The sequence below is a fragment of the Meleagris gallopavo genome, chromosome 3 (assembly GCF_905368555.1).
Source record: "Meleagris gallopavo chromosome 3, MGAL_WU_HG_1.1, whole genome shotgun sequence".
In the NCBI taxonomy this organism is placed as follows: Eukaryota; Metazoa; Chordata; class Aves; order Galliformes; family Phasianidae; genus Meleagris; species Meleagris gallopavo.
In genome coordinates this window covers 11,890,103-11,910,614 of record NC_139406.1, presented here as the reverse complement: position 1 = coordinate 11,910,614, position 20,512 = coordinate 11,890,103, and the positions used below count along the sequence as shown (strand labels likewise).

Sequence of the window (20,512 nt, the reverse complement as noted above, 5' to 3'; positions counted from 1 at the left end):
CTCTCTAGGCTTGAAAAACAGCAAAGCCAAGAAGCACAAACTTTAGTTAGAACTGATTAAACAACACTTTGGAAACAGCAAGTGCTTTCCTGGGTAATTCACAAACAGGAAAAAGAGACAAGGTCAATTCATTTTCTACAACTTGACTTACTGAGACTATGGTTTTCTCCTGAACTTTTCCTCTCACAGACCAACATTTGGGAGTGCTGACTGAGCACAGACCAAGGAGCTTTCTGTTCCTGTACCTTCCACACTCAACTTGCAGCCTGGTTGGCTGATTTTTAGTGGACTGACTAATGAGCTGTGGCAAATAAGTCAGGACACTGAGCATGAGGATTAGAGTTGTCCCTTCAAGTTTATAGGCTACACAAGCAGTACAATGACATCCAGAGGAGAAATCTTCTACGCTATGAGACTGTTTTGGTAGTGGGAAGAGCCCACTGCCACATCAATGGGAGGACTTAGAGACATGAATCATCTAGGAAGGACACAAGGACAACAGCCATCTGGGAGCATCTGCCATGGATCGGAAAAAAGTCTATATGTGAGTCAGCTCCCAAAAACAAATCCAGCCATAAAAATGGGTACTCACAAGTTTCCAAGAAGCAAGAGGAACAAGCAATTCTTCTAGGTGGTTGCGAGGGCTCACATCTCCTTTTGTGAACAAAACGAGGCACAGAGAGAGTAACCCCTGCAAAATGCCATAGACTTAAGTGCCACCAAAACAGACAGCACTCTGTGGTTAGCAACATCTGTAGGAGACAAGTTATTCAAGAGAATGCAAAGGTGTTTTTTCCAACTCATTCTACAGGCCCAAGCAAACAGTGTATCCCATCAAAACATCAATTTGGTTTTCTTTGGTTTCCTTCCATTGTTTTCTACTGATAAAGAGAAAAAACACCACCATTTCTCTTTCCCAGAAGTCTCCAAGGTAAAATTTATTTCATATTCACTCCATGAGATGACTGGATAGTTGATTCTCCCTTAGGACTGCTCAGCTTGCTCACTGCATTGCTCTCTCTCCTCTAGAATAATGAATCATGTATACCAGGACTTGCCTGCACTTGAAAGTTCTCACTGATTAAGGTAAGGCACAAATATAAAGTGCCATTACTGTTTCTTAAGAGCAGCTCAAGGGTCGAGTTAAGCAGGAACAATGCACTCTGATTTTGCAATCACACCAATACACATGGGGTGTTAATCAGGAATAGATGATTGGAAACAACTTGACACAGAGATGTGACATAGGTAAATCAACCCTACTAGTTGAAAACTCTCCAGCAAGGCTCTAGCTGCCTTTGCCAACAGTGGGAGAGCACTTCAGGCAAGCTCCTATGGATGATCTCAATCAATACTGTACATGTTGAAATCTGTACCATGATTTGCAATAGGTAAGCAGCCACTATCTTAGACCATTAATATTAGCTGAACCACCTGCTTTGCCACAGGCTGGCTGAGAATAAAGGCTGTCGGTTTTGCCTGGTGAGCAGTCAAACAAATGAAAAGGCATTTGACAAAATGTTCCAGCTGCAAATGAAAGCCCAGAGCTAGACAAGACTTGTCCATGGGAGACTGTGACAGGCAACAGTATTGCTGCTCAACCAAGGTGTTGTTAGGCAACAAAGCTACAAAGGAACATTTAGTGGGTTACAAATGCTCTCTTCACGTCTTCAACTTCGGCAAATTTTATCGAGTGGTGCTGCACTTATTCTGCAATTGTCGCTGCTCGGTAGTGACGCTTGACAAGCCATCTGGGAGGATCTATCATTTCATCACCTCACATTTGATTGGCACAGAAGTTCACTTCTTTGGACTCATGCTTGCCCGCTTTGTGCAATCGAGCACCAGGCACTCCCTGGATGTCCTTGAGCGCGATACCCCTGGAGGAAAAAGAACTGGGAAACTCAGAATTTGATTTTCCTCTGTATTTTTCATTCTCTTAACCTATGGCAAAAGCCTTTGAAAAATAATGACTATCTTATTAAGGAAAAGCATGAGGAAATGAGGTCTCTGGTCTATAATTTGTAAGGAAGAGTGGAAAATCACCCTACTCTCACCACAATTCAAGTGGCTGTGGGCATTGTTCATACTTTTAGGTGATCCGTGGGGCTTGCTGTGGATCTCCCCTGCAGCTGGCTGAAAGTAGTGATGTGAGAGCCGTTCTCATGCTGCAGCACACACGATGCTCCTCTGCATCTCACACCTGTGCCCAGACTGTCCTGAAGACCTGAGTACCCAGGAGGAAGCACAGGAGGGCACTGCAGAAAGGGGAATGCGTGAGGGGTGCAGTTACAGGGGAGAATAGAAGGATAAACTTCTTCTGAAATAATTTGCATTTCAGCATCTGAAGCTTGCTTGGAGCCTTGCAGTATCCAGGTTTGCCCCATCCCCTGATTTTGGGGCAGGTTCAGAACAAGCCCCTCCACCTGCTGGGGAGCTATGTCAGAATTTTCCAGATGAGAAAACATTACCTAAGGGTGTCTGGTGAAGATAATATTCTGTGAAGAAATACCAGCTTCAAGTGTGTACCACCAAGACTGCATTCCAGGGAGGATGGGTAAAGGTGGTGGGATACAACATGAAAACCATCCCAAATGGTATAACAGTTTTCTCTTCTATAGGATCATTATATGTTTTTTTTCTTTCAAAATAATCTTATCAATCCAACCCTGAGGCAGTTAAGATGGGGCTAAAAGTTGCAGCTGACCCATATCTGCAAAACAGGCTAAGAATAATATATTTCACTCCTGTCCTGAAGTCTATAACCCAGCCTGTGCCACAGCTTGCAATCAGCAACTTCAGCTCCATATGATAACTCTGGGAACTGAGAAGATTGGGTATCTTTGAAAATCAAGCCCAGAGGGATACCAGTGCCACAGACCCATGGAAACTTCCTGATGGTTGCATTTTGTATTTGGAGTTTCACTGACCTGGAAAAAACAAAACAAAACAAAACAAAAAACAATACACGGATAATGTATTCCATATATTCCTCAGGCGGCCTCCACATGGTCTTCTCCAGTACCCAGCTCAGTATTCCCAGATGCAGTGTATTCTTTTGCTCTAAATTTGTCTACCACTTATACTTCTCCAAAGATATAATGTGATTTGGAGCTCTACTTTTATGATCGTAAAGGATTTTGTTTTCCACTCCACTCTTTAGCAGGTGTATCCAGAGACTAAGCTCATTTTAGGAATGTGTCAGAGGCGCAGATCTAAAATGAGTTGCCAAAGTTGCTGACCTTTAAGTATACTCTTAAAGCTCCATCTCAGGGCCCCATAGGCCCAGGGACTTTCAAACGCAAGGTGTGTGCAGGTCAGTATCGACCCCAGGTTGGCCAAGCAAGGATCTGAGTCCACATGCTAGAGCCAAGAGCTGATTACACAGAAAATCATGGCAAATCTCTCCATGTCACCAGGCACCTTTTCCATACACTGAATGGAAATAGTCAAGGTAAGCATCTTCCTACTGACTGTGTTTCCTCCTACATCATGGGTTTTCTGATGATGAACAGGAGTTTGCATAGTTTGTGACATTTGGAGATCTCAGTGGAGCACAGTTACAGTTGTTGAGGTCTGTAAAGCTGCTGGGGAAAGTTGAACTGCAGAAAGATGGAAGAAATGGTGGCCAGGCAAGGCATATTGGATCCAGCACAGGGGACTTTTCTTCTTCCCAAGCCAGGAGTCAAGAGAGACCAACCACTGTCCACATGGATAATAGCTGTTTCTGTCCTTGTAGCTGGTATTTGGATGTCACTGGGCAAGAAGGGAGCAGGAGCTCACTGACAGCCTGGAGGAGGCTGTTTGTATGGCTGGTATATAACATGTGATTGATGGTTGAACTAAATGATCTTAGGTCTTTTCCAATCTTAATGATTCTATGATTCTATAATACCAAAGCAGCCTTTTTCTGCTAGCCCCCTCGGCACATGAGGGATTGGAATATTTGCTAACACTGAGTAACACAGGGAAGCTCCCAACGCTCCTCGGTGAAGTGGTGTCTCCCAGTCAGTCCTGGCACGGGTCAAACTGCCCAGTGGGAAGGGCATCTCTACTATCCCATATGCTGCCATAAGCCAGCCACAGCCATTTACTGGAATGTCTCTGGAGGAGGCACCTGTGTTGCACAACTCTGTGCGTTTCAGCTCCCACGTTCTCCTGCTTGGAAGTCTACAGGGGAACTCTGGCACAACAGGGGGAGAATGATCTGCCCTCACGTCCCTCAGTTGTCACAAGGAGCTCAGAGGAGATGTAAGTTTAGACAGGATGGATATCAGCAAGACCAATCACTGGCTTCCTTGTAACACCCCGCTCTGCTGCATCTAAGGTTGAATTAACTCTGAAACATAATGATGCCAAGTCTAGATGACAATACTAGCATTTCAGTGCTGATTGTGTTACATACTTAGGAGGCTGTGTGCAGAAGTCCATTGCAGCACATATCTTGAGGACTCTTCCCTCTATCTGGTCCCAAAGTAACATACACTGGCTTTTCAGTGCAAGAGAAACCTTGTGTGTTTATTTGGAAGTCTTTGCCCCAGTAAAACTTCAGAGAAAAAACTGACTCCTACTCCTTTTATACAGGCCAGCAAATGTTTATGTAATGATTGGTAACTAGATAATATTGTCTATTAACTGAAAACTGAAAACTGTTAAGAGTAAATATTTAAAAGAGAAAGTATTTCTTGTAGCTGCTCCCTTATCACATTGGAATTACAGAAATACATGAAAGAAGGATGGAAAGCTCCACAGGAGGTTACAATGTCCATAACTTTTCCATGTCACCCCTCAGAGATGTTCAGCCAACCTGCTTGTAGTGATATTTAAAGCTGGAAATGGAGGGTAGGCTTAGAAGAAACATACCTCTGACTGTAAAGAAAGTGGAGCAGTGAGAGGGACTGAGACAGTATAGAATCACCCATGGTATGAGCTCTGTTTCTGATGGCTGCCTGGGAGTCTGAATGCTCTTCTTGCCTTCTTCTGGAGCAGGGATGTTCTCTGGGAAGAGGAGTTGAATCTAATAGGCTGTTAAGCCTTGTACACATCTGTAATTGGGTAATACTCATCATATGTTAAGAATGACTACTATTTACTTATTCTCTGACTATTTGTTTTAATATGAAGTCATCAGTCTAGAAGGCTCCAAGTGGATGGTGTTGGGGAACCTAAGTGCAGAGCTACAAATTATTGGCAGGAAGCAAGGCATTGAGAAGGTAGAGGGGAAGAGGACAGAAGGCACAGAAAGCAGTACCTTAATTAGGAAATGTGACTTAACAGATTTCAAGGTGGTGAGGATTGAGAAACCTTGAGATACATAGAGATACCTGGCCAAGGTGATGCCAAAGCATCCCCAGGGTATGTAGTGAAAGCTACAAGCAAAATGTCACTCTAAAAATGGCAAATGGAAGGCTTTTAGCAACAGGCAAGTACAAAGCACTTCATCATTCTGAACTGTCTGGATAACATACCCCTCCTCTGCACCTCATAAATTGACACAGTTGTAGGGAGTGGTGCTTTGAGTGCATCCTGGTTACACTCAGAGTTTCTGGCCAGCCAGCTCTCAGCATACAGCAGTTGGTGGGAAGGTTTGGGCTATTATTTCCTAATTTCACTGAGTGTATGATATACTGCAGGTGAGGAAGATTAAAAAGGAAGGAACACCTAAATCTGCAAAGAATACAGCAGAGCTCCAAAGCCAGTAATTGCATCAGGTGCAAAACTAGAATTAATGATATTATAATTACTGAAATTAAATATACTACCATAATTTTTGACAGCCTCAAACATAGTGTGGTATCAAATAAAAGCAGGATGGCAGCTCTCTAATTTGTAAAGAAGTAGTGCTAGAATCGTTAAAGCTCACTTCAAGGATTTTATTCTGAAAGATACATGGACGAGAAAGTTTTTAGTGAACAGAGGATAAGTATTTATAAATGCCCAGTAAAACCATGCACACATGCATCTGTTAAGACAAACACAACAGCTTTTCTAAAATACAGATGTGGTACACAGAATAGTAAGCCCTACAGCAGCACCACTGAAATTAGGTCTGAAGGAGGGAGCTGTGAGAGGACCATTCTCTTTGGGATAGCACGCACCTCACTTCAGATATTGCAGGCACATGATTGTGCACACTGGCTGTGCTGCATCTTCCTCTAGTCAGAAATAGATACCACTCAGGGACAGCTGTGACAATGTGAACATGTATTTAGGATGCCTCGTGGTGAAGTGCTTTGTCTGCCCTACCAGTTTCCACGTAAGATCTTGCCATCTCCTGGAGAACATTTTCTCCAACGTGCCTGTCTGGTGCTTTGAGCTTCAATCCGTAAGGCTGTGATTTATCCTTTCAGTGCATCTTCACTTTCTTCTCCCACCTTTCCTCTCTCCTCCCAGTGTTTAGGACCTCCTTGCAAGTGGGATGGTATATTATTTTCCCCATTGCTAGGTTGGTAGTTTCCCAAGGAAAGGAAGCTTATGAGATAACACTGTCTGTGCAAGTGCCAGTTGGTCCCTCTCAAATAATTTTTGAGCCTCTGAGCTGATTTTGGTCAACCTTGACAGGGGATGGACATCTCAAAGGTTCGAGGATCCTACAAACAATGTGGACATAGGCAGAGGAGAAAGACCCTGGGAATTCATCCACTGTAAAACACAACTGTATAAGAGTCTCCATGTTTCCATGATTCTACTAGACACCAAAGAGTTCACAGAGGAGAAAGTCTTCACCACTGAATGCAATGGGAGATACAACTTCACAAATTCAGCACCTCGTGGAACTACTTGATGAATATGAGCACAAGCAAAATGCTCTTCTCACCTTCTTCTGGAGCACAAGGCCTCCAGTTACTGAGCAATGTGGAGTGATTCAGAAATGACAGACAGGCTGGCACAGCGAATTTTAAGCTAATTGCTTCTCCATCTCACATCAGCACTCATGTGGAAACCTGCCTGACTTCCCTCTGGTGCCTCTGTTTGCATGATCTAGCTCATATAAAGGAGAAGAGCAGAAATCTCAGACTGTGAGCTGATGCAAGTTGGACAAGTGCAGGATCATCACAAGTTGGCTGCGGCCCACAGAGCTGGCCTGTAAAGGGGCCATCATTTCTATGTACAGCTCAGTGCCTAGCTCACTTTTTTTTTTGCATTTGTCTGCATTAGAATTGCTAATGGCAATTTGTTTAGTGCAAGCATGAATCAGAGCATAAGCTAAAGACCAGCGATGTCTGTTGTGTGGGCTGGCTTTCATTTATTCCTGCTGTGACTTTTCCTAGAAAGTCAGCCACCTCGGGACTGCCCGACTAGTGACCCTGAACAGGCTCCTATGGCTGCTTTTTAGTGCCAGAAGTGGAGAAAAACAAACTATTCACACAGGTGGTGTTCAAAGAGAAGCTGAAATCACTCAGCTTATGGAAAAACCCAAACGACCCACAGCCAGCATTAAAATGGAGAAGAGGGAATTGTGCAACTTTGTGTGCTCAGTGAAATATTGATGTTTTCTTCTCCTCCTAAGCCTTTAAGTATTGATGTGCCAGATCTCTGGTTTAGGTGAAAAGAGCACACCTAAAGAAAAGAGAAGGAGGGAAATAGAAGGAACATTGGATGCACAGCAGAACGGGGAGCTGGCCAGCAATGGTTGACATATCTGGAGGTGGGCTGGCATCTCTGCAGGAAGAACACTGTGTCTTGTCCTTGACCACCTAGCCAAGGGCATGGGCTGTAATCCACAGATAGGGCTAAGTATGCTGCAACACTCTAAAAAATGAGACTCCTTCCGAGGGAAACATGAGCCACAACTCTCGTGCTTCCGGGGCCGGACGTCCTCTGTTATAGAGCAGAACTATGAAGCCACAGGGAAGTATCCGTTACCCACTGTTTAGGGCTGTCATTCCAAACCAGACATTTTTCTTCTGGTGAAAGCTAAAAGATAAAATAAGATCATCTTAAGTAATAACGCCTACCTCCTCACACAGCATTTTCCACCCACCAAAGATCTCCAAGTGCTACTCCCATATAATAGACAACAGAAGGAAGGGTGAAGGAGATCAAATAAAATGTCTTGGCAGCAGAACAAAACCAAGTCCTGCATCACAGGGCTAATAAAAAGGACAAGGGTGCCTATTAAGTCTCGATAAAAAGCAAAGCTTTGGACAATTTTCTGACTTCTTGGATCCTGAAAGGAGTGTTGCAACGCTAATGCTATCAGTGTTCTGTACTAACAAAATATGTTCTGAATTTTCTTTTCCCCTAAAAGCATCATTTAGGGGTTTCCTGGAAAATGGGAAAAGAAGTGGGGCAGTGGCTTTACAGGAATCGTTCCTTTGCAAAGAGGCAGCCAAAGGGCTGGAAAACTGCAAGTGTCCCAGAAGACCTCAGGAATGGACTCCTTTCACTGACAGGTCAAAACACAGTGCAGAAAGAAGCATCACTACCCAGCCATCAATTTACTGTAAAACATCCCCTAATTGAGAAACTACTACAAGGAGTTCTAACACTGTAGTGGGGGTGCGATTTGACCCTTGAGGAGATGCATTTGGCAGCTTTGAGTTTGCACCTGGCCAGTCCTGGAGGAAAACTTTCTGCAGCAAAGAGGTGGCTGAAGGAGGGAAAATGCTGGTTTTAAAAATTCTTATCAGTGACAGTGATGGAAGTCTTTTTTTTCTTCCTTTCTTCCCCTCCCTCTTTCTGGATTTCTTTTTTGTTTTGTTTTGATCCGTCCCTTAAGGAGGATCATTTTTGAATATTCAGTAGTTTCCAAAGCGCTATAAAAATTGATGGTATTAAAGTGGTATTAAGGGATGCACTGCCCATCCGCTCCTGAGTCTGCTGTGTCACAGCAAAAAAAAAAAAAAAAAAGAAAGAAAGAAAAAGAAAAAGATGTCCTGCAGAACACAGATCTGATCTTGGGTGCTTGAGAGATTTGCTAAGTTTTACACAGTGCTTAAGAGATGGGTATCATAGGCAAGAACCCTGGGGGTATAAGTTATGGTGTACACACAAGTGCTTCGTATTTTGTTGGCATAAACCTGGAGTTCGTGTTTGGGTAGCATTCCTGACAGAGGCAAAATGGAGCATTCAAAATCCTTATCTCGGCAGAACACATATTGACTTCTGAGGATACTTTTTCCCTGAGAAGGGCCATGTGGGGAAGGTCAGGACTGGTTGTTTATTCCCTGCAGCAATGCTGTTTCACTCGCTGAAGAGGCTCCCAGGACCTGTAAGTGGATTTCTGCTGGTGAAGCCCCCAGGTGAGCTCCTGGCCATTCTCCCCTCAACCTTCACCAGGTCAGGACCTCCAACTTTCCAACAGTCGGCAGCTCGCCTCTGTGACAGTGTCCTTCCCACATCACCTCCAGCTTTTCTCCTTCACTGAGAGTGTGGTGAAGCGCTGCCACAGGCTGCCCAGAGAAGCTGTGGTGTCCCTTCCCTGGAGATATTCAAAGCCAGATTGGATGGGGCCCTGGGCAGCCTGAGGGGCTGGAGACTGGATCTGGGTGGGCTATAGGATCCCTTCCAGCCCAAACCATCCTACGGTTCTGTGATTCTATGATTCTGTGATTCTTGCTGGTGGAACATGGCACTGCAATGGGCCCTGAGATGAACCCGTCCCTCGGGAGGGACAGCAGCCAACTGGAAGCGTATCTGCCAGCAGCGTCATTGATCATCAGCTGCCGGTAGCCTGAAGCAACTCTCTCGGACGGCTAAAATTGCATCTGGTTTTGTAACAAAGACTCCTCCGCAGTCCCTATCACTTTGCCCTCCAAATACACTGCTTTGCCTCGTGGTGGAGAACGAAGCGGTGCTTAAGGATAACCCGATTTGCCGCCTCATCCTCCAGGCAGGAGGGAAAGAGAAGGAGGAGGAGGAGGGCTGCAGCCCCGAGGGCCGGAGCTGGGGCTGCTGCTCACCCTGGAGGTACAGCCTCTGTACCAGGCGGAGTAACGCGGGGAGAATCCGGCCCTCCGGATTTAACGAGCTCCCTCTCCGTTAATTGAGGCCTTCGGGCAGTGCTGTAATGCACCTAATGGCACTAATTACTAATGAATCAGCCCTGATGAATAGGTGGAAGTCTGATGGGCCTCTGTTAGCCTGTCGGTGCTCCGCAGAGCCGGCTGGAAGGGAGCTGCACACATAGAACCATAGCCCTGGAAAGAATGATGTCCCTACTTTCCGTTTCTTTCCTCCAAAGCGAAAAAACCCACAACCAACCAACCCCAGAGCCGACCACCTCCACCACTTCAGCCCCAACGGGGAGAGGCCGGGCTGGTGCCGGCTGCCGCCGGATGCCGGGTTCTGCCGCGTCCCATCCGCGCTGGAGGGAGGGATGGAGGGAGAGAGGGAGGGATGGAGGGAGGCGGGCAGCCCCGCGGCCCCCGAGGACTGCGGGCTGCGGTTGCTCAGTCGGAGCCGGGGACAGGAATGAGGGCAGCAGAGCCGCAGCGGCCGCAGCAACCCCCCCAGCTCTCTCCCCGCCCCCCCATCCGCCGCCGGCATCCAGTCGGCGTTTGTTTCGGCTGTTTATAATTTTTTAAGTCAGTGACAATTTTCCTGTGGTTCTTTCAACCTTTAAAACCTCTTCTGTTGCGTTTTTCACGTCTCCATCCCGTGTCTGCCCAGGGGTTACGGCCGTTCGCAGGCTCCGGCTTAGGCTGCGGCAACGCGGGGCGAGAATCCTCCGCCTCTCCTCGCAGCCCTATGGGTGAGGGACATCGAGGCCCCGCAAAAGCGAGGGCTGCCCGGGAGCTCCCGAGCCCCTTCAGCCCCTCCAGTCTCTCTTTTCTTCTTTTTCCCCTATTCACCACCACGACGAAGGGCTAATTGGGGGGGGGATTTGCTAATTACGAATAAATTATCTGTTCTAATTCAGCCTCACGCGCAGACAGCTAACGAGCTGTGAATCTCCCCCTTATTTGCGATGTTTCCCGTTTTTTCCGAGGGCAGAAGAAACAGCAGCGGAGCGCCTTGCCCTGAAGCCCCCGGGGAGGGGTCTCCCAAAGGAGATGGGCACTGAGAAAGGGTCCAGAAGCCCCCTAGGGCCTCCCTTCCCCGCTCCCCCCTCTCCTCTCTCTTCCCCCCCCCCCGCCCGCTTTCGCCGTCTGCCATTTGGTGCTGCGGGAAATCTCAGCCGCGGCGCCTGACCTCATGCATACGGCGAAGCTCAGAGAAAAAGAAAAAAAAAAAATCAATTGAGGGAAAAGAAGGAACGAAAAGAACCCGAACCGCTCCGACAGCGCTCTGCTCCCCGGGGTTCTCCCTTCCTTTTAGTGGCGGAGGGGATGGAACGCAGAAGGAGGGCGGTGAGAACGAACCGCGAGCAGATCGGTGTCTGCCAACGAGATTCTGCACGCAGGATGGATTTTAGCATTAAAAAACCAACATTGCTCGCAGCGCTGAAGGCTCCCGGCGCCGTCGCTGAGCGCATTCGTTGCCGGGAGTCAGTCCGTGCGGGAGGTGCGGAGCGGCTGCGTGATGGATGGAGCGCTCCGATGGCTGTTTGCTTACACATTGCATTGCGAGGGGGAAGCGGGAGGGAAAAAAGCGGAGCCCCAGCTCCCTAATCTTGGCCAAGGGGGTCAATGGTAGAACCGACCCCTCCCCATCACAACCCTCCGCCGCCAAAGGACGCGTTCCTCTTTGATGTGCACTCCCTATAAAGGCTCCGGGCGCCTATAAATAGCCGAGGGCAGAGCTGCTGCTGCTACTGCGAAATCAATACCCGCCCCCCCCTCCGCCCCCCAGCCTTATTACCGATGGAAGGGCTCCGGTGCGGCCCGGCCCTGCAGCCGCTTTCTCCTTACGGGGCGCGGAGCGCTCCGCGGGGTGCGGGGCAGCGCGGAGTTCCCATCTGCGGGGCGCGGGGGGAGGATTTATAGAGACCGTTTAAGAAAGAAACGGAAAAAAAAAAAAAAAAAAAAAAAGATAAAATAATAGAAAGAAGGGAGGCTCAGGGTGAGCTGTACGGCTCAGCCCTGTCCTCGCGTGAACTGGAATTGCCGCTGTTCATCGAAGGATGGGCTCTGGTTCAGCCCCCCTTGCACCAAAGCCTTCGGGGATACCCCGGCCATGTTGCATAAAAAGGACGACAACCCCCGTTTGAAACAATAATTTTTTATTTTATACTTCTGTCTATAGTTTGTAGCAAATCTTTTTTTTTTTTTTTAGTTTTTTTTTTTGCTGAATTGACTTTATAATAAACTTTTTTATTATTATTACATTTTTTTCTTCTCTTTTTTAAAACCGAGGCTCCATTTATTTATTTACGTACTTATTTATTTCCAAAATCATTTTGCTGTCGATTTTTTTTTTCTTTTTTTTCCTTTAGGTTCCTGTTTGAGTCCCACCCCCCCCTCCCGTTAGTGACCCCTGCTGCCGGCTACTCGGGGGTTTGCTGGACGTGTGACACCTAAAACAAAGAGGGGGACGAAATTAAAGGCGGTGAGTGCGGACCGATGTCTCCGTACGGCGACAACGGAAGGGAACCGCGCTCTGCCCGCAGCTCTCCTTCACTCCTGCGGGCGCGGAGACGCATCTCCATCCTTTTCCCTTCCTTCCTTCCTTTCTCCTTTGACGTTTCCCCTTAAGAAAACACTCTCTTTTTAATTTATTATCATTATTTTCATTATTATTCCCTTTTTATTGTTGTTGTTGGTTGTTTTTTTTTCTTATTTATTATTATTATTATTATTTTTTCTGCAGTGGAATGACCATAAAACAAGCGACCGTGGAGGACAGATGAAGCTGTGAGTTATTCACCAGATGCTGCGTGCGTGGACATCCCCTCGGCCCCACCTCTGGGTCGGGGTGGAGGCCCGGAGCCGTTCCTGAGATTTCTGGTGCACGCCGGGGGGGCTCGAGCTCCTCGATCTCTCTAGATATTGTTTTCTCCTATTTTTAATCTGAAGCGATAGTAAAGCTGAGGTCCGGTTCGGGCTGCACGCCGCTGCCTGTTTGGTAACGTTTGGCAAATAAAACACGAAAAAAAAAAAAAAAAAAAAGAAAAAAAAAAAAAAAAAAAAAAAGGGGGCGGGAAGGGAAAAGAAAGAAAAGAAAGGGAAAACGCTTCCACAGTCCTATACGGGTGTTCCGCCACCATCAGCCACCGTCACCAACCACGGCCGAGCACGACGTCCCCAAAGCCGAGGACGGACGCTCCTCTCCGGGTGCAGCGTTGGCCCCGCTAGAAGGGCAGCCCCCAGGTGGCCAGAGCTGCCCCCAGTGCCCCCAGCAGCACGGGCAGCGACGGCGGCAGCTGGGACGGGGCTGCTCCGTTGCCGCCTCCGCACAGTTCGAACAAACTGCCCTGGAAATCGAGGTTTTTGGATTCCCGTCTCAGTTTCTCCCACAGGTCTGTCGCTCCTTCCTGGCAATCCGTGAGCGCTGTGAGGGTGCAGGCGTGGAAATCGTCCCAGTACCTGCAGGGGGAGGGAGAGCAGCCGCCGTCAGAACGGGCACGCAGCACCCCCCTCCATCAATCCTAGGGTCGAGGGGAGCCGAGAGTCCCGTAGCTCCCGCCCTACAAGCTCCGGGCTGCCCCACGCTTTGAGCCGTGTGGCCGAGAAAACGGCTTTTCGGGGTCCCTACAGCGGGAAATCTCTGTACTGGGAGCCCTCGGTATGGCGGGACCCGGCCTTAGAAACCCCCGGGAGGGCTCTGGCTGAGTGGGCAGGAAAGGAGGTAGGAACGGTGAGGATGAGGAAGGAAGGAGCAGCTCCTCCCGGGAGCCGCTCACAGACCCGGAGAGAGGGGGTGGGGACTCCCCGTGCTGTGCCAAGGGCCCGCGGGCACCGAAGGGTTTCTCCTCCCTCGAGGTAATTCCCGGCCCTTCCCACGCTCTTTCCCATCTCCTTTTATCCACTCCCTCCCACTTACCATCTCACCCTCCCTCTTTCCTCCCCACATTCGGGGTGACAAACCCCCTTTTGTCACTTTTCTCCCCTTTTCTCAAGGCCTGCAAATTTGTATTCTTCCTTCCTTCTTTTTCCTTCCTTCTTTTTCCTTCTTTTTCTTTCCTTCCTTCCTTCCTTCCTTCCTTCCTTTCCTTCCTTCCTTCCTTCCTTCCTTCCTTCCTTCCTTCCTTCCTTCCTTCCTTCCTTCCTTCCTTCCTTCCTTCCTTCCTTCCTTCCTTCCTTCCTTCCTTCCTTCCTTCCTTTTCCTTCCTTCCTTCCTTCCTTCCTTCCTTCCTTCCTTCCTTCCTTCCTTCCTTCCTTCCTTCCTTCCTTCCTTCCTTCCTTCCTTCCTTCCTTCCCTCCCCCCTCCCTCCCTCCCTCCCTCCTCCCAAGCAGTCCCACAGCCTCTAATTTATGAGCACTCCACGCCGGTTGTAGATTCCCAATGTTTGCTACATTTGTAATAAATAATGAGCTACTGAGAAGCTGGAATCTGAGAGTGTGCCTCTCCTGCAGTATTTCTGCTGTCACTGCATCTCCCAGAGGAAAATTCAGTCTCTCCCCGTCTCCTTCCAATGCACATCCCAGGTCAAGGGCAGTGGGAGGTGGTGGGGAAGGATTCTGTACTGAGAAGCTTCTGTAGGTCGGGGCCACCTCTGGTCCAGCACCCCGGGGTCTAAGGACATCGTGTTGTAACCTCACAGCCCTGAGTATTTATCCTGCGTGCAAGACACAGCATGGTGCCAAATATGGAAGGTGCAGGAAAATTCACACTCAGCTCCCAAATTACTGGGCATGAAGAGAAGAGAGAGGACTGTGGTGCTCTTCTCTTTTCTTCCTCCCTTCCCTTTTCCTTTTTCTCTTCCTTTTCCTTTTCCATTTCCTTTTTCCTTTTCCTCTTCCCTTTCATTTCCTTCTCCTTTTCCTTTTACCCCTCCCTTTCCTTCCCCTCATTTTCCCATCACACCTTCCCATTTCCCATCTGATTCCCATTTCATTTTCTGATTTTCACGGGCCAACTACAGAAAAAAAAATATTCCAAACATATCTAATGACCTTATCTCGTTTCTAAATATTTGTCCCAGCAGGATGAGTTTGTGCCAGAAAACAGCAGCCAGGAGACAAGAGATGCTCTGTAGATACCCTATCCTGATAGACTTTTAACGAAAATCCTCTTTTGTGCCCAGCAAGTGGGATCCCTTCATTTTTGCCTCTTTCCTTTCTTTCCCTCTGGGCCAGGAGCGGGGCTGGAGCTGCTAGCATAGGAAGGGAAGGGAAGGGAAGGGAAGGGAAGGGAAGGGAAGGGAAGGGAAGGGAAGGGAAGGGAAGGGAAGGGAAGGGAAGGAAGGGAAGGGAAGGGAAGGGAAGGGAAGGGAAGGGAAGGGAAGGAAGGGAAGGGAAGGGAAGGGAAGGGAAGGAAGGGAAGGGAAGGGAAGGGAAGGGAAGGGAAGGGAAGGGAAGGGAAGGGAAGGGAGGAGGAGATGGGCTAATGTTGTGCTTTATATAGGGGCTGGGCTCTGTTTTTAACTGCATTTCGTTTTGTGAGGAATTGCCTCCTCAGCCAGTGAGCGTGTGACCCGAGGGCGTCACAGCTGCAGGGATGGCACCTCTCTGTGCAAAGCAGAAGGGAAAGGATGGAAGCAAGGGGATGGGGATGAAAATAAATAAAATAAATAAATAAATAAAATAATAATAATTAAAAAAAACCCACAACTACAACAACCAATGTAACCCAATTCAAGCAAAAACAAAAACCAAAAAACAAAACAAACAAAAACAAAAACAAAAACACCCACAGCAGACTCAAAGAGGGGAAAACCGAAAAAAAAATGTTGTGACAGCTCCCTCCAGACTTCGCTGGTCCCCACATTTACCCCCAAACACCAGATCCTGTTTTATTCCTGCTGCCTCCCTTCCCACTAACCCCCTTCTTCCCAGCCCCATCCCACACCAGGACCCGAAGACGAGAGGAAAGACCTACGCGCAGATCGTTTGCAGGTTTCTCTTGTCGTCCAGGTCCTGCGGGTAGTTGGCCATGTTATCGCCCAGCCGCAGCAAACAGTCCGAGAAGCCCCGAAATACCGCATCGCACCGCCCCGCCGCTCTCACCGCCTGCACCAGGTGGGCTGCGGGGCAGGGGCACAGGTCAGAGCCGCGACCATGGATTCATGTTTGTTTTTTTTTTTTTTTTCCCCCAATTTCTTTCTTTGTGGAGGGGGAGAGGGGGTTGGGGAAGAGGGGAGGGGATGCGGGGCCGCGCTCGCTCCTTCGTTGGCAGCGCAGTTCTGGACGGGCGAAGGGTCGAGCTGCTGGGGGTGGTGTGGTGCGAAGGATCGGGGCGGTGTGGTGCGGGATGGGGGGTGGGAGAGGTTGCGAGAAGTGGAATGAAATAGCATAAACGGACCGAAATGATACGTAATAAAACCAAGCGATACGTAATGCAACAAGATGCAATTTAAAAAATAATAATAAAACAACCCAAACCAAAACAATGAAATAGCACCAAGAGCGAGCCGCGACGCACGAGAAGAGCCGTCCCCAACGGCCGCTCACACAAATGGAAGCAAAGAAGCACCAACCCAGCAGCAACAACCGCCGGTGAAAGAGATGGGTGATGGGATGCTGGGTCCCCATAAAGGAGCGAGTGTGCCCGCACGGAGAGACGAGGGGGCGGGCAGCTGGGGGGCACCCCGTCTCGGTGGGGGCCGCGTGTCTCTGCTTGCGATATTATGGAGGCATGGCAGTGTCCCAGACCCCGGGCAGGTAAAAAAAAAGCCGAGAGGACAGCGCGATGTCCGTCAACTCGCGCCCATCCCACCCCCGTGCCTCAGGGCGAGAGGAGGAGAATGGCACCCGAGGGGCTGCGCTGAGGATGAGGGCTCGGAGACCCCCGGTGTCGGGTGGTCAGGCGAGGGATGAGCGAGCTCAGAGCCTGCCCCCGGCCCAGGGGCGGCCTGCACATAGCATACAGCTCCCCAGAGCCGCCCCCAAATCCACCACCGCAATAATTACGATAGATATAAATATATAAATATATAGATATATAGATATTTTTTAAAGCAAATGCATGAACAACGGGTGCGTTCTCTCGACGATCCTTATGGGTCCCTCCCAAGGCGGGATATTCAATGATTCTCCCGTAAGAGGTCGCCCCGCAGTGCCTCCCGCCGTTCCCCGCCGACCCCCCCGTATCGCAGCGGTCGTTGTCTCCTCCCGGGGCCTCTCCGTCCCGGGCACCTTCTGCCGGGCTCCCCTTCCATGCCCTCCCTCCGTTCACCTTCCCCAGCTCCGGGATTTCGGGCCGCTGCACAAACCCGCAGAGAAAGAAAGGATTTTATTTCGCGACTGAAATCCTCTCTCGGTTCAATCAAATGAGGGCAAATGAGATAAAATCCACCTCCAAACGAAAAACGCGAGGGAAACGAAAGACAACGTCCAAATATCGCCTTCCCCTTTGCTTACTCTGCACTACAGAAAATGGCCTTCGGGAGAGCTCAGCACCGTCACAATGGTACGAGCGGAGGGCTTTGCAGCGCATCTTCCAGAGGTCAACATTTCAGCGCAGTGTTTTGTTTTGATTCGATTTTTCCTTCTGTCGATGAGGAAATGCTCAACGCAATTTCTCGTTCTCTCCCTCTCCTTTCTCTCCTGCTTTATTTTATATATTTATATATTTTGTATTATTGTTATTATTATTATTATTTCTGCCGGTACCCACAGGATGCCTCAGACGCTGCGTGACCGAAATAGCACCTCGGAGCATTTCCCATTGGAGCAGAATTCCTTTGCAGGAAAATGTTTCCAAGGGTCCTTAGCAGCGCCCGGCCGGGCGGTAAGGGACGGTGACACCGCATCCGTCCTCCCACTGCAGCCCTGCTTTGCACCGCTCTCGGGACATACATATTCAACACATACGCCATGTATATCCCTTAAAATTTGCCCGTGCAGGACCAGCGTGGCCCTTCCCCTGGTTGCTGCCACTCGACAAGCACTTCCAGCAAAGAAATGCTGAATTAAGCGAACCCGACAGAGAACCAACACAAAAGCGGCAGCGACTGAGAGCGAAATACTAAAGAACGAGCTCACAAAACCACACACGGGAGCGGAGGGAAACCGGTCCTATTTTAAGTCACTCGACATATATAGAATTTTTTTTTTTTTTCTCCTGTTTTTAGACCCACTCGTATTTTAGAGCGGCTCTCGAGCACAACTCAGCGTTGGGGCAGCGGGATATTGCTCAAGCCCCGCATTCAAGTCGGTTTTGTTTTTTGTTTGATCTTATTTGACTTGATCTTATTTGATCTTATTTGATCTTATTTTATTTTCACTTCACTCTTGCGTTTCACTTCGCTATTCCATTCCATTCCATTCGTCCTATCGAGGCAGCCGCTGGCTTCTCTTTGCTCCGAGGCTGCCCCGTGAACGGGGACGCCTGCGAGTCCCTCAGCGGGAGCCCTGCGGCTGTCCGCCTCCTTTTCTAACCAAAAAGACACCAAAAAAACCACCCCCAAAAAGCCCACAATCAAAAAAATAATATCACCAAACTTTCATCTCGATTTCCCGCAAGCCGTTTGGTGCCCCTTTCTATTTCCCCATCCCTCGGGAGAGGGGGGGATTTCTCAGCACTTGGAGTCCCCAAATTGTCGACTGCGGAGTTGGGGGGGTGGGGGGGGGAGATCCAAAAAGAAAACGCGGTCATTCGTGGGGACAGGAGGAGAAAGGGAAAAAAATAACGATAAAGCAAACGTGGTACGAACACGCACAGATTTAGGAAAACGACCGAGCAAAGTGATTTCTTCCTGTGGACCCGTGGCGTAGAATTGAGGAATCGCAAAAACGCCGTCCGTTGGGATGGGAATGGGATGAGGATAGGGGACGGGAACGGAATGGGATGGGATAGGAATGAGGATGAGATGGGATAGGAACGGAATGGAAATGGGATGAGATGGGATGGGGATGGGGACGGGAACGGGGATGGGAAATGGGAATGTGAAGGGGAATGGGAATGGGAATAGGAATGGAATGGGATGGGATGCGGATGGGATGGGATGGGATGCGGATGGGATGGGATGGGATGGGGAAGGGTCGGGTCCACTCCGCAGCTCGGCGCAGGGCAGCCCCCGCCGCACACATCGCCCGGGGCTCGGGGCACAGCGGGGATTTGGCGGTCCACTTACCTATCTGTACAGCGAGGATCAGAGAAATGTATCTGCCGTTCAACTTAAGTCCCATCCTACATTTAGTAAAACCATTTGCGACTGCAGATCTTTAAATAGTTACTTTGGAGAACGTGGGGGAAAGCTGAAAAATAGGCATTGCCAACAAGTTCCGAGCAGCGGAGGACTTTGCACACAAGGGGGGAGACGGAGGTGAGGGAGAGAAAGAGGGAGAAACAGGGAGCGGGCGAGGAGGAATAGCTGGGAATGGTTCGCTCCATTAGGAGGGGGCGGAGGAAGTACAGCCTCACGCCCACGGCCGGCCCTGACGTGGGGGGATGACACTGACGGATTTTTTTTTTTAATTTTATTTTTTTCCCTCCTCCTTTTTAATATATATATGTTGTTGGTGTTTTTTTTTTTTTTTTTTTTTCGTGTGCCCCTCGCAAGAGAAACGCCATTTATAGGCATCGCGGGCTGCGCGCACCCGGCTCCCCGCGTCCCTCCGCCCCGCTCATCACCGAGGAAGCTCCGCGACGCCGGGACCCCCCCCGCGCCCCGTGTTTCCCTCGGCCCCCAGGGGTCCCGTGGGGCGGCGACGAAGGAGGGGGGAGCAGTCGGGACCGTCCCCACGGGGCGGGAGGGACGGGGGGGGCGGGAGGAGCGGGGGACACACACAGAGGTACGCGCAGACACAGGGACGCGCAGGCGGAGGAGCCGCCTCCCGGGGTGGGGATAGCACGGTAGAACACCCCCGCCCACACACGCAACCGCCCCCGGGCCGCCCCGTCGGGGCTGGACGGCCCGGCCCCCGCGCTGCGGAAAGAGGGGGGAAGGAGGAGGAAAAGGGGGGGTGCGGGGTCTCCTCCCCCCGCCTTCCCCTCCCTTCCCCCACCATGACGTCATCCCCAAGGCTGGGGGGAACGGGGGGAGGGGGGTGGTGGTGGCCGGTCTCTCCCGGCCCTGATGTTCCAGCCCCGCTGTGGGTCCGTAGAGGATGAGGTGGGGAACCCGCAGCAGCCACCCGCTCCCTTTTCTGGGGGGGAACTCCTGCCGCGCTCCGGGATGGCGCTGGGGGACTGAAGTCAGAGGTCCCACCTCTAGGCCTCTAGGTGCCCCTCACCACCCGTCGGGGGCAGAAAGGGTAGGACGTGGGGTGGCCCGGGGGGTGAGGCAAGCAGGGTGAGGTAACCAACCCGAAGCCATTCTGCACCCATAGCTCTTCCCTGACTAGGCTACCCCTCTCCAGTTCTGCCCTGACCTTCCCCAGCCTCCTGCACAACTTCAGGAGCTGAAAAGGCCGCTTGGAGGGAACATCTCCCTGTCTCTGCTTCCATGAGAGGTGGGCAGTCTGGCTGAGAACTGCCCTTGATCCTAGCTCTTTGCTGTGTGGTAGTGGGTGCTTGTATAATGCGGCAGAGGCTGAAGTGGGTATCAAGAAATGGAGCCTTTTCCCTGGAGAGATTGGTCTAA

General features: G+C 49.8%; 1 protein-coding gene across 1 annotated transcript; it reads right to left on the bottom strand.

Annotated features, from left to right (window-relative positions):
- Positions 1 to 12,646: 12,646 nt before the first annotated feature.
- Positions 12,647 to 19,327, bottom strand: NRN1 (neuritin 1). Its single transcript, XM_085220263.1, has 3 exons — positions 19,061 to 19,327; positions 15,865 to 16,009; positions 12,647 to 13,409 (listed from the first exon to the last, which is right to left on the bottom strand). Exons 1-3 carry the CDS (start codon positions 19,113 to 19,115, stop codon positions 13,175 to 13,177), a joined length of 435 nt encoding a protein of 144 aa, XP_085076389.1. The 5' UTR covers positions 19,116 to 19,327; the 3' UTR covers positions 12,647 to 13,174.
- Between the last annotated feature and the right edge of the window lie 1,185 nt (positions 19,328 to 20,512).

What these genes read in the sequence shown, in the direction of transcription:
- NRN1 (XM_085220263.1), bottom strand. Translation starts at nt 19,115, where the DNA reads ATGGGACTTAAGTTGAACGGCAGATACATTTCTCTGATCCTCGCTGTA. An exon ending in GATCCTCGCTGTACAGATAG is followed by an intron (nt 16,010 to 19,060) that starts GTAAGTGGACCG and finishes CCTGCCCCGCAG; the next exon opens with CCCACCTGGTGCAGGCGGTG. An exon ending in AACCTGCAAACGATCTGCGC is followed by an intron (nt 13,410 to 15,864) that starts GTAGGTCTTTCC and finishes CTCCCCCTGCAG; the next exon opens with GTACTGGGACGATTTCCACG.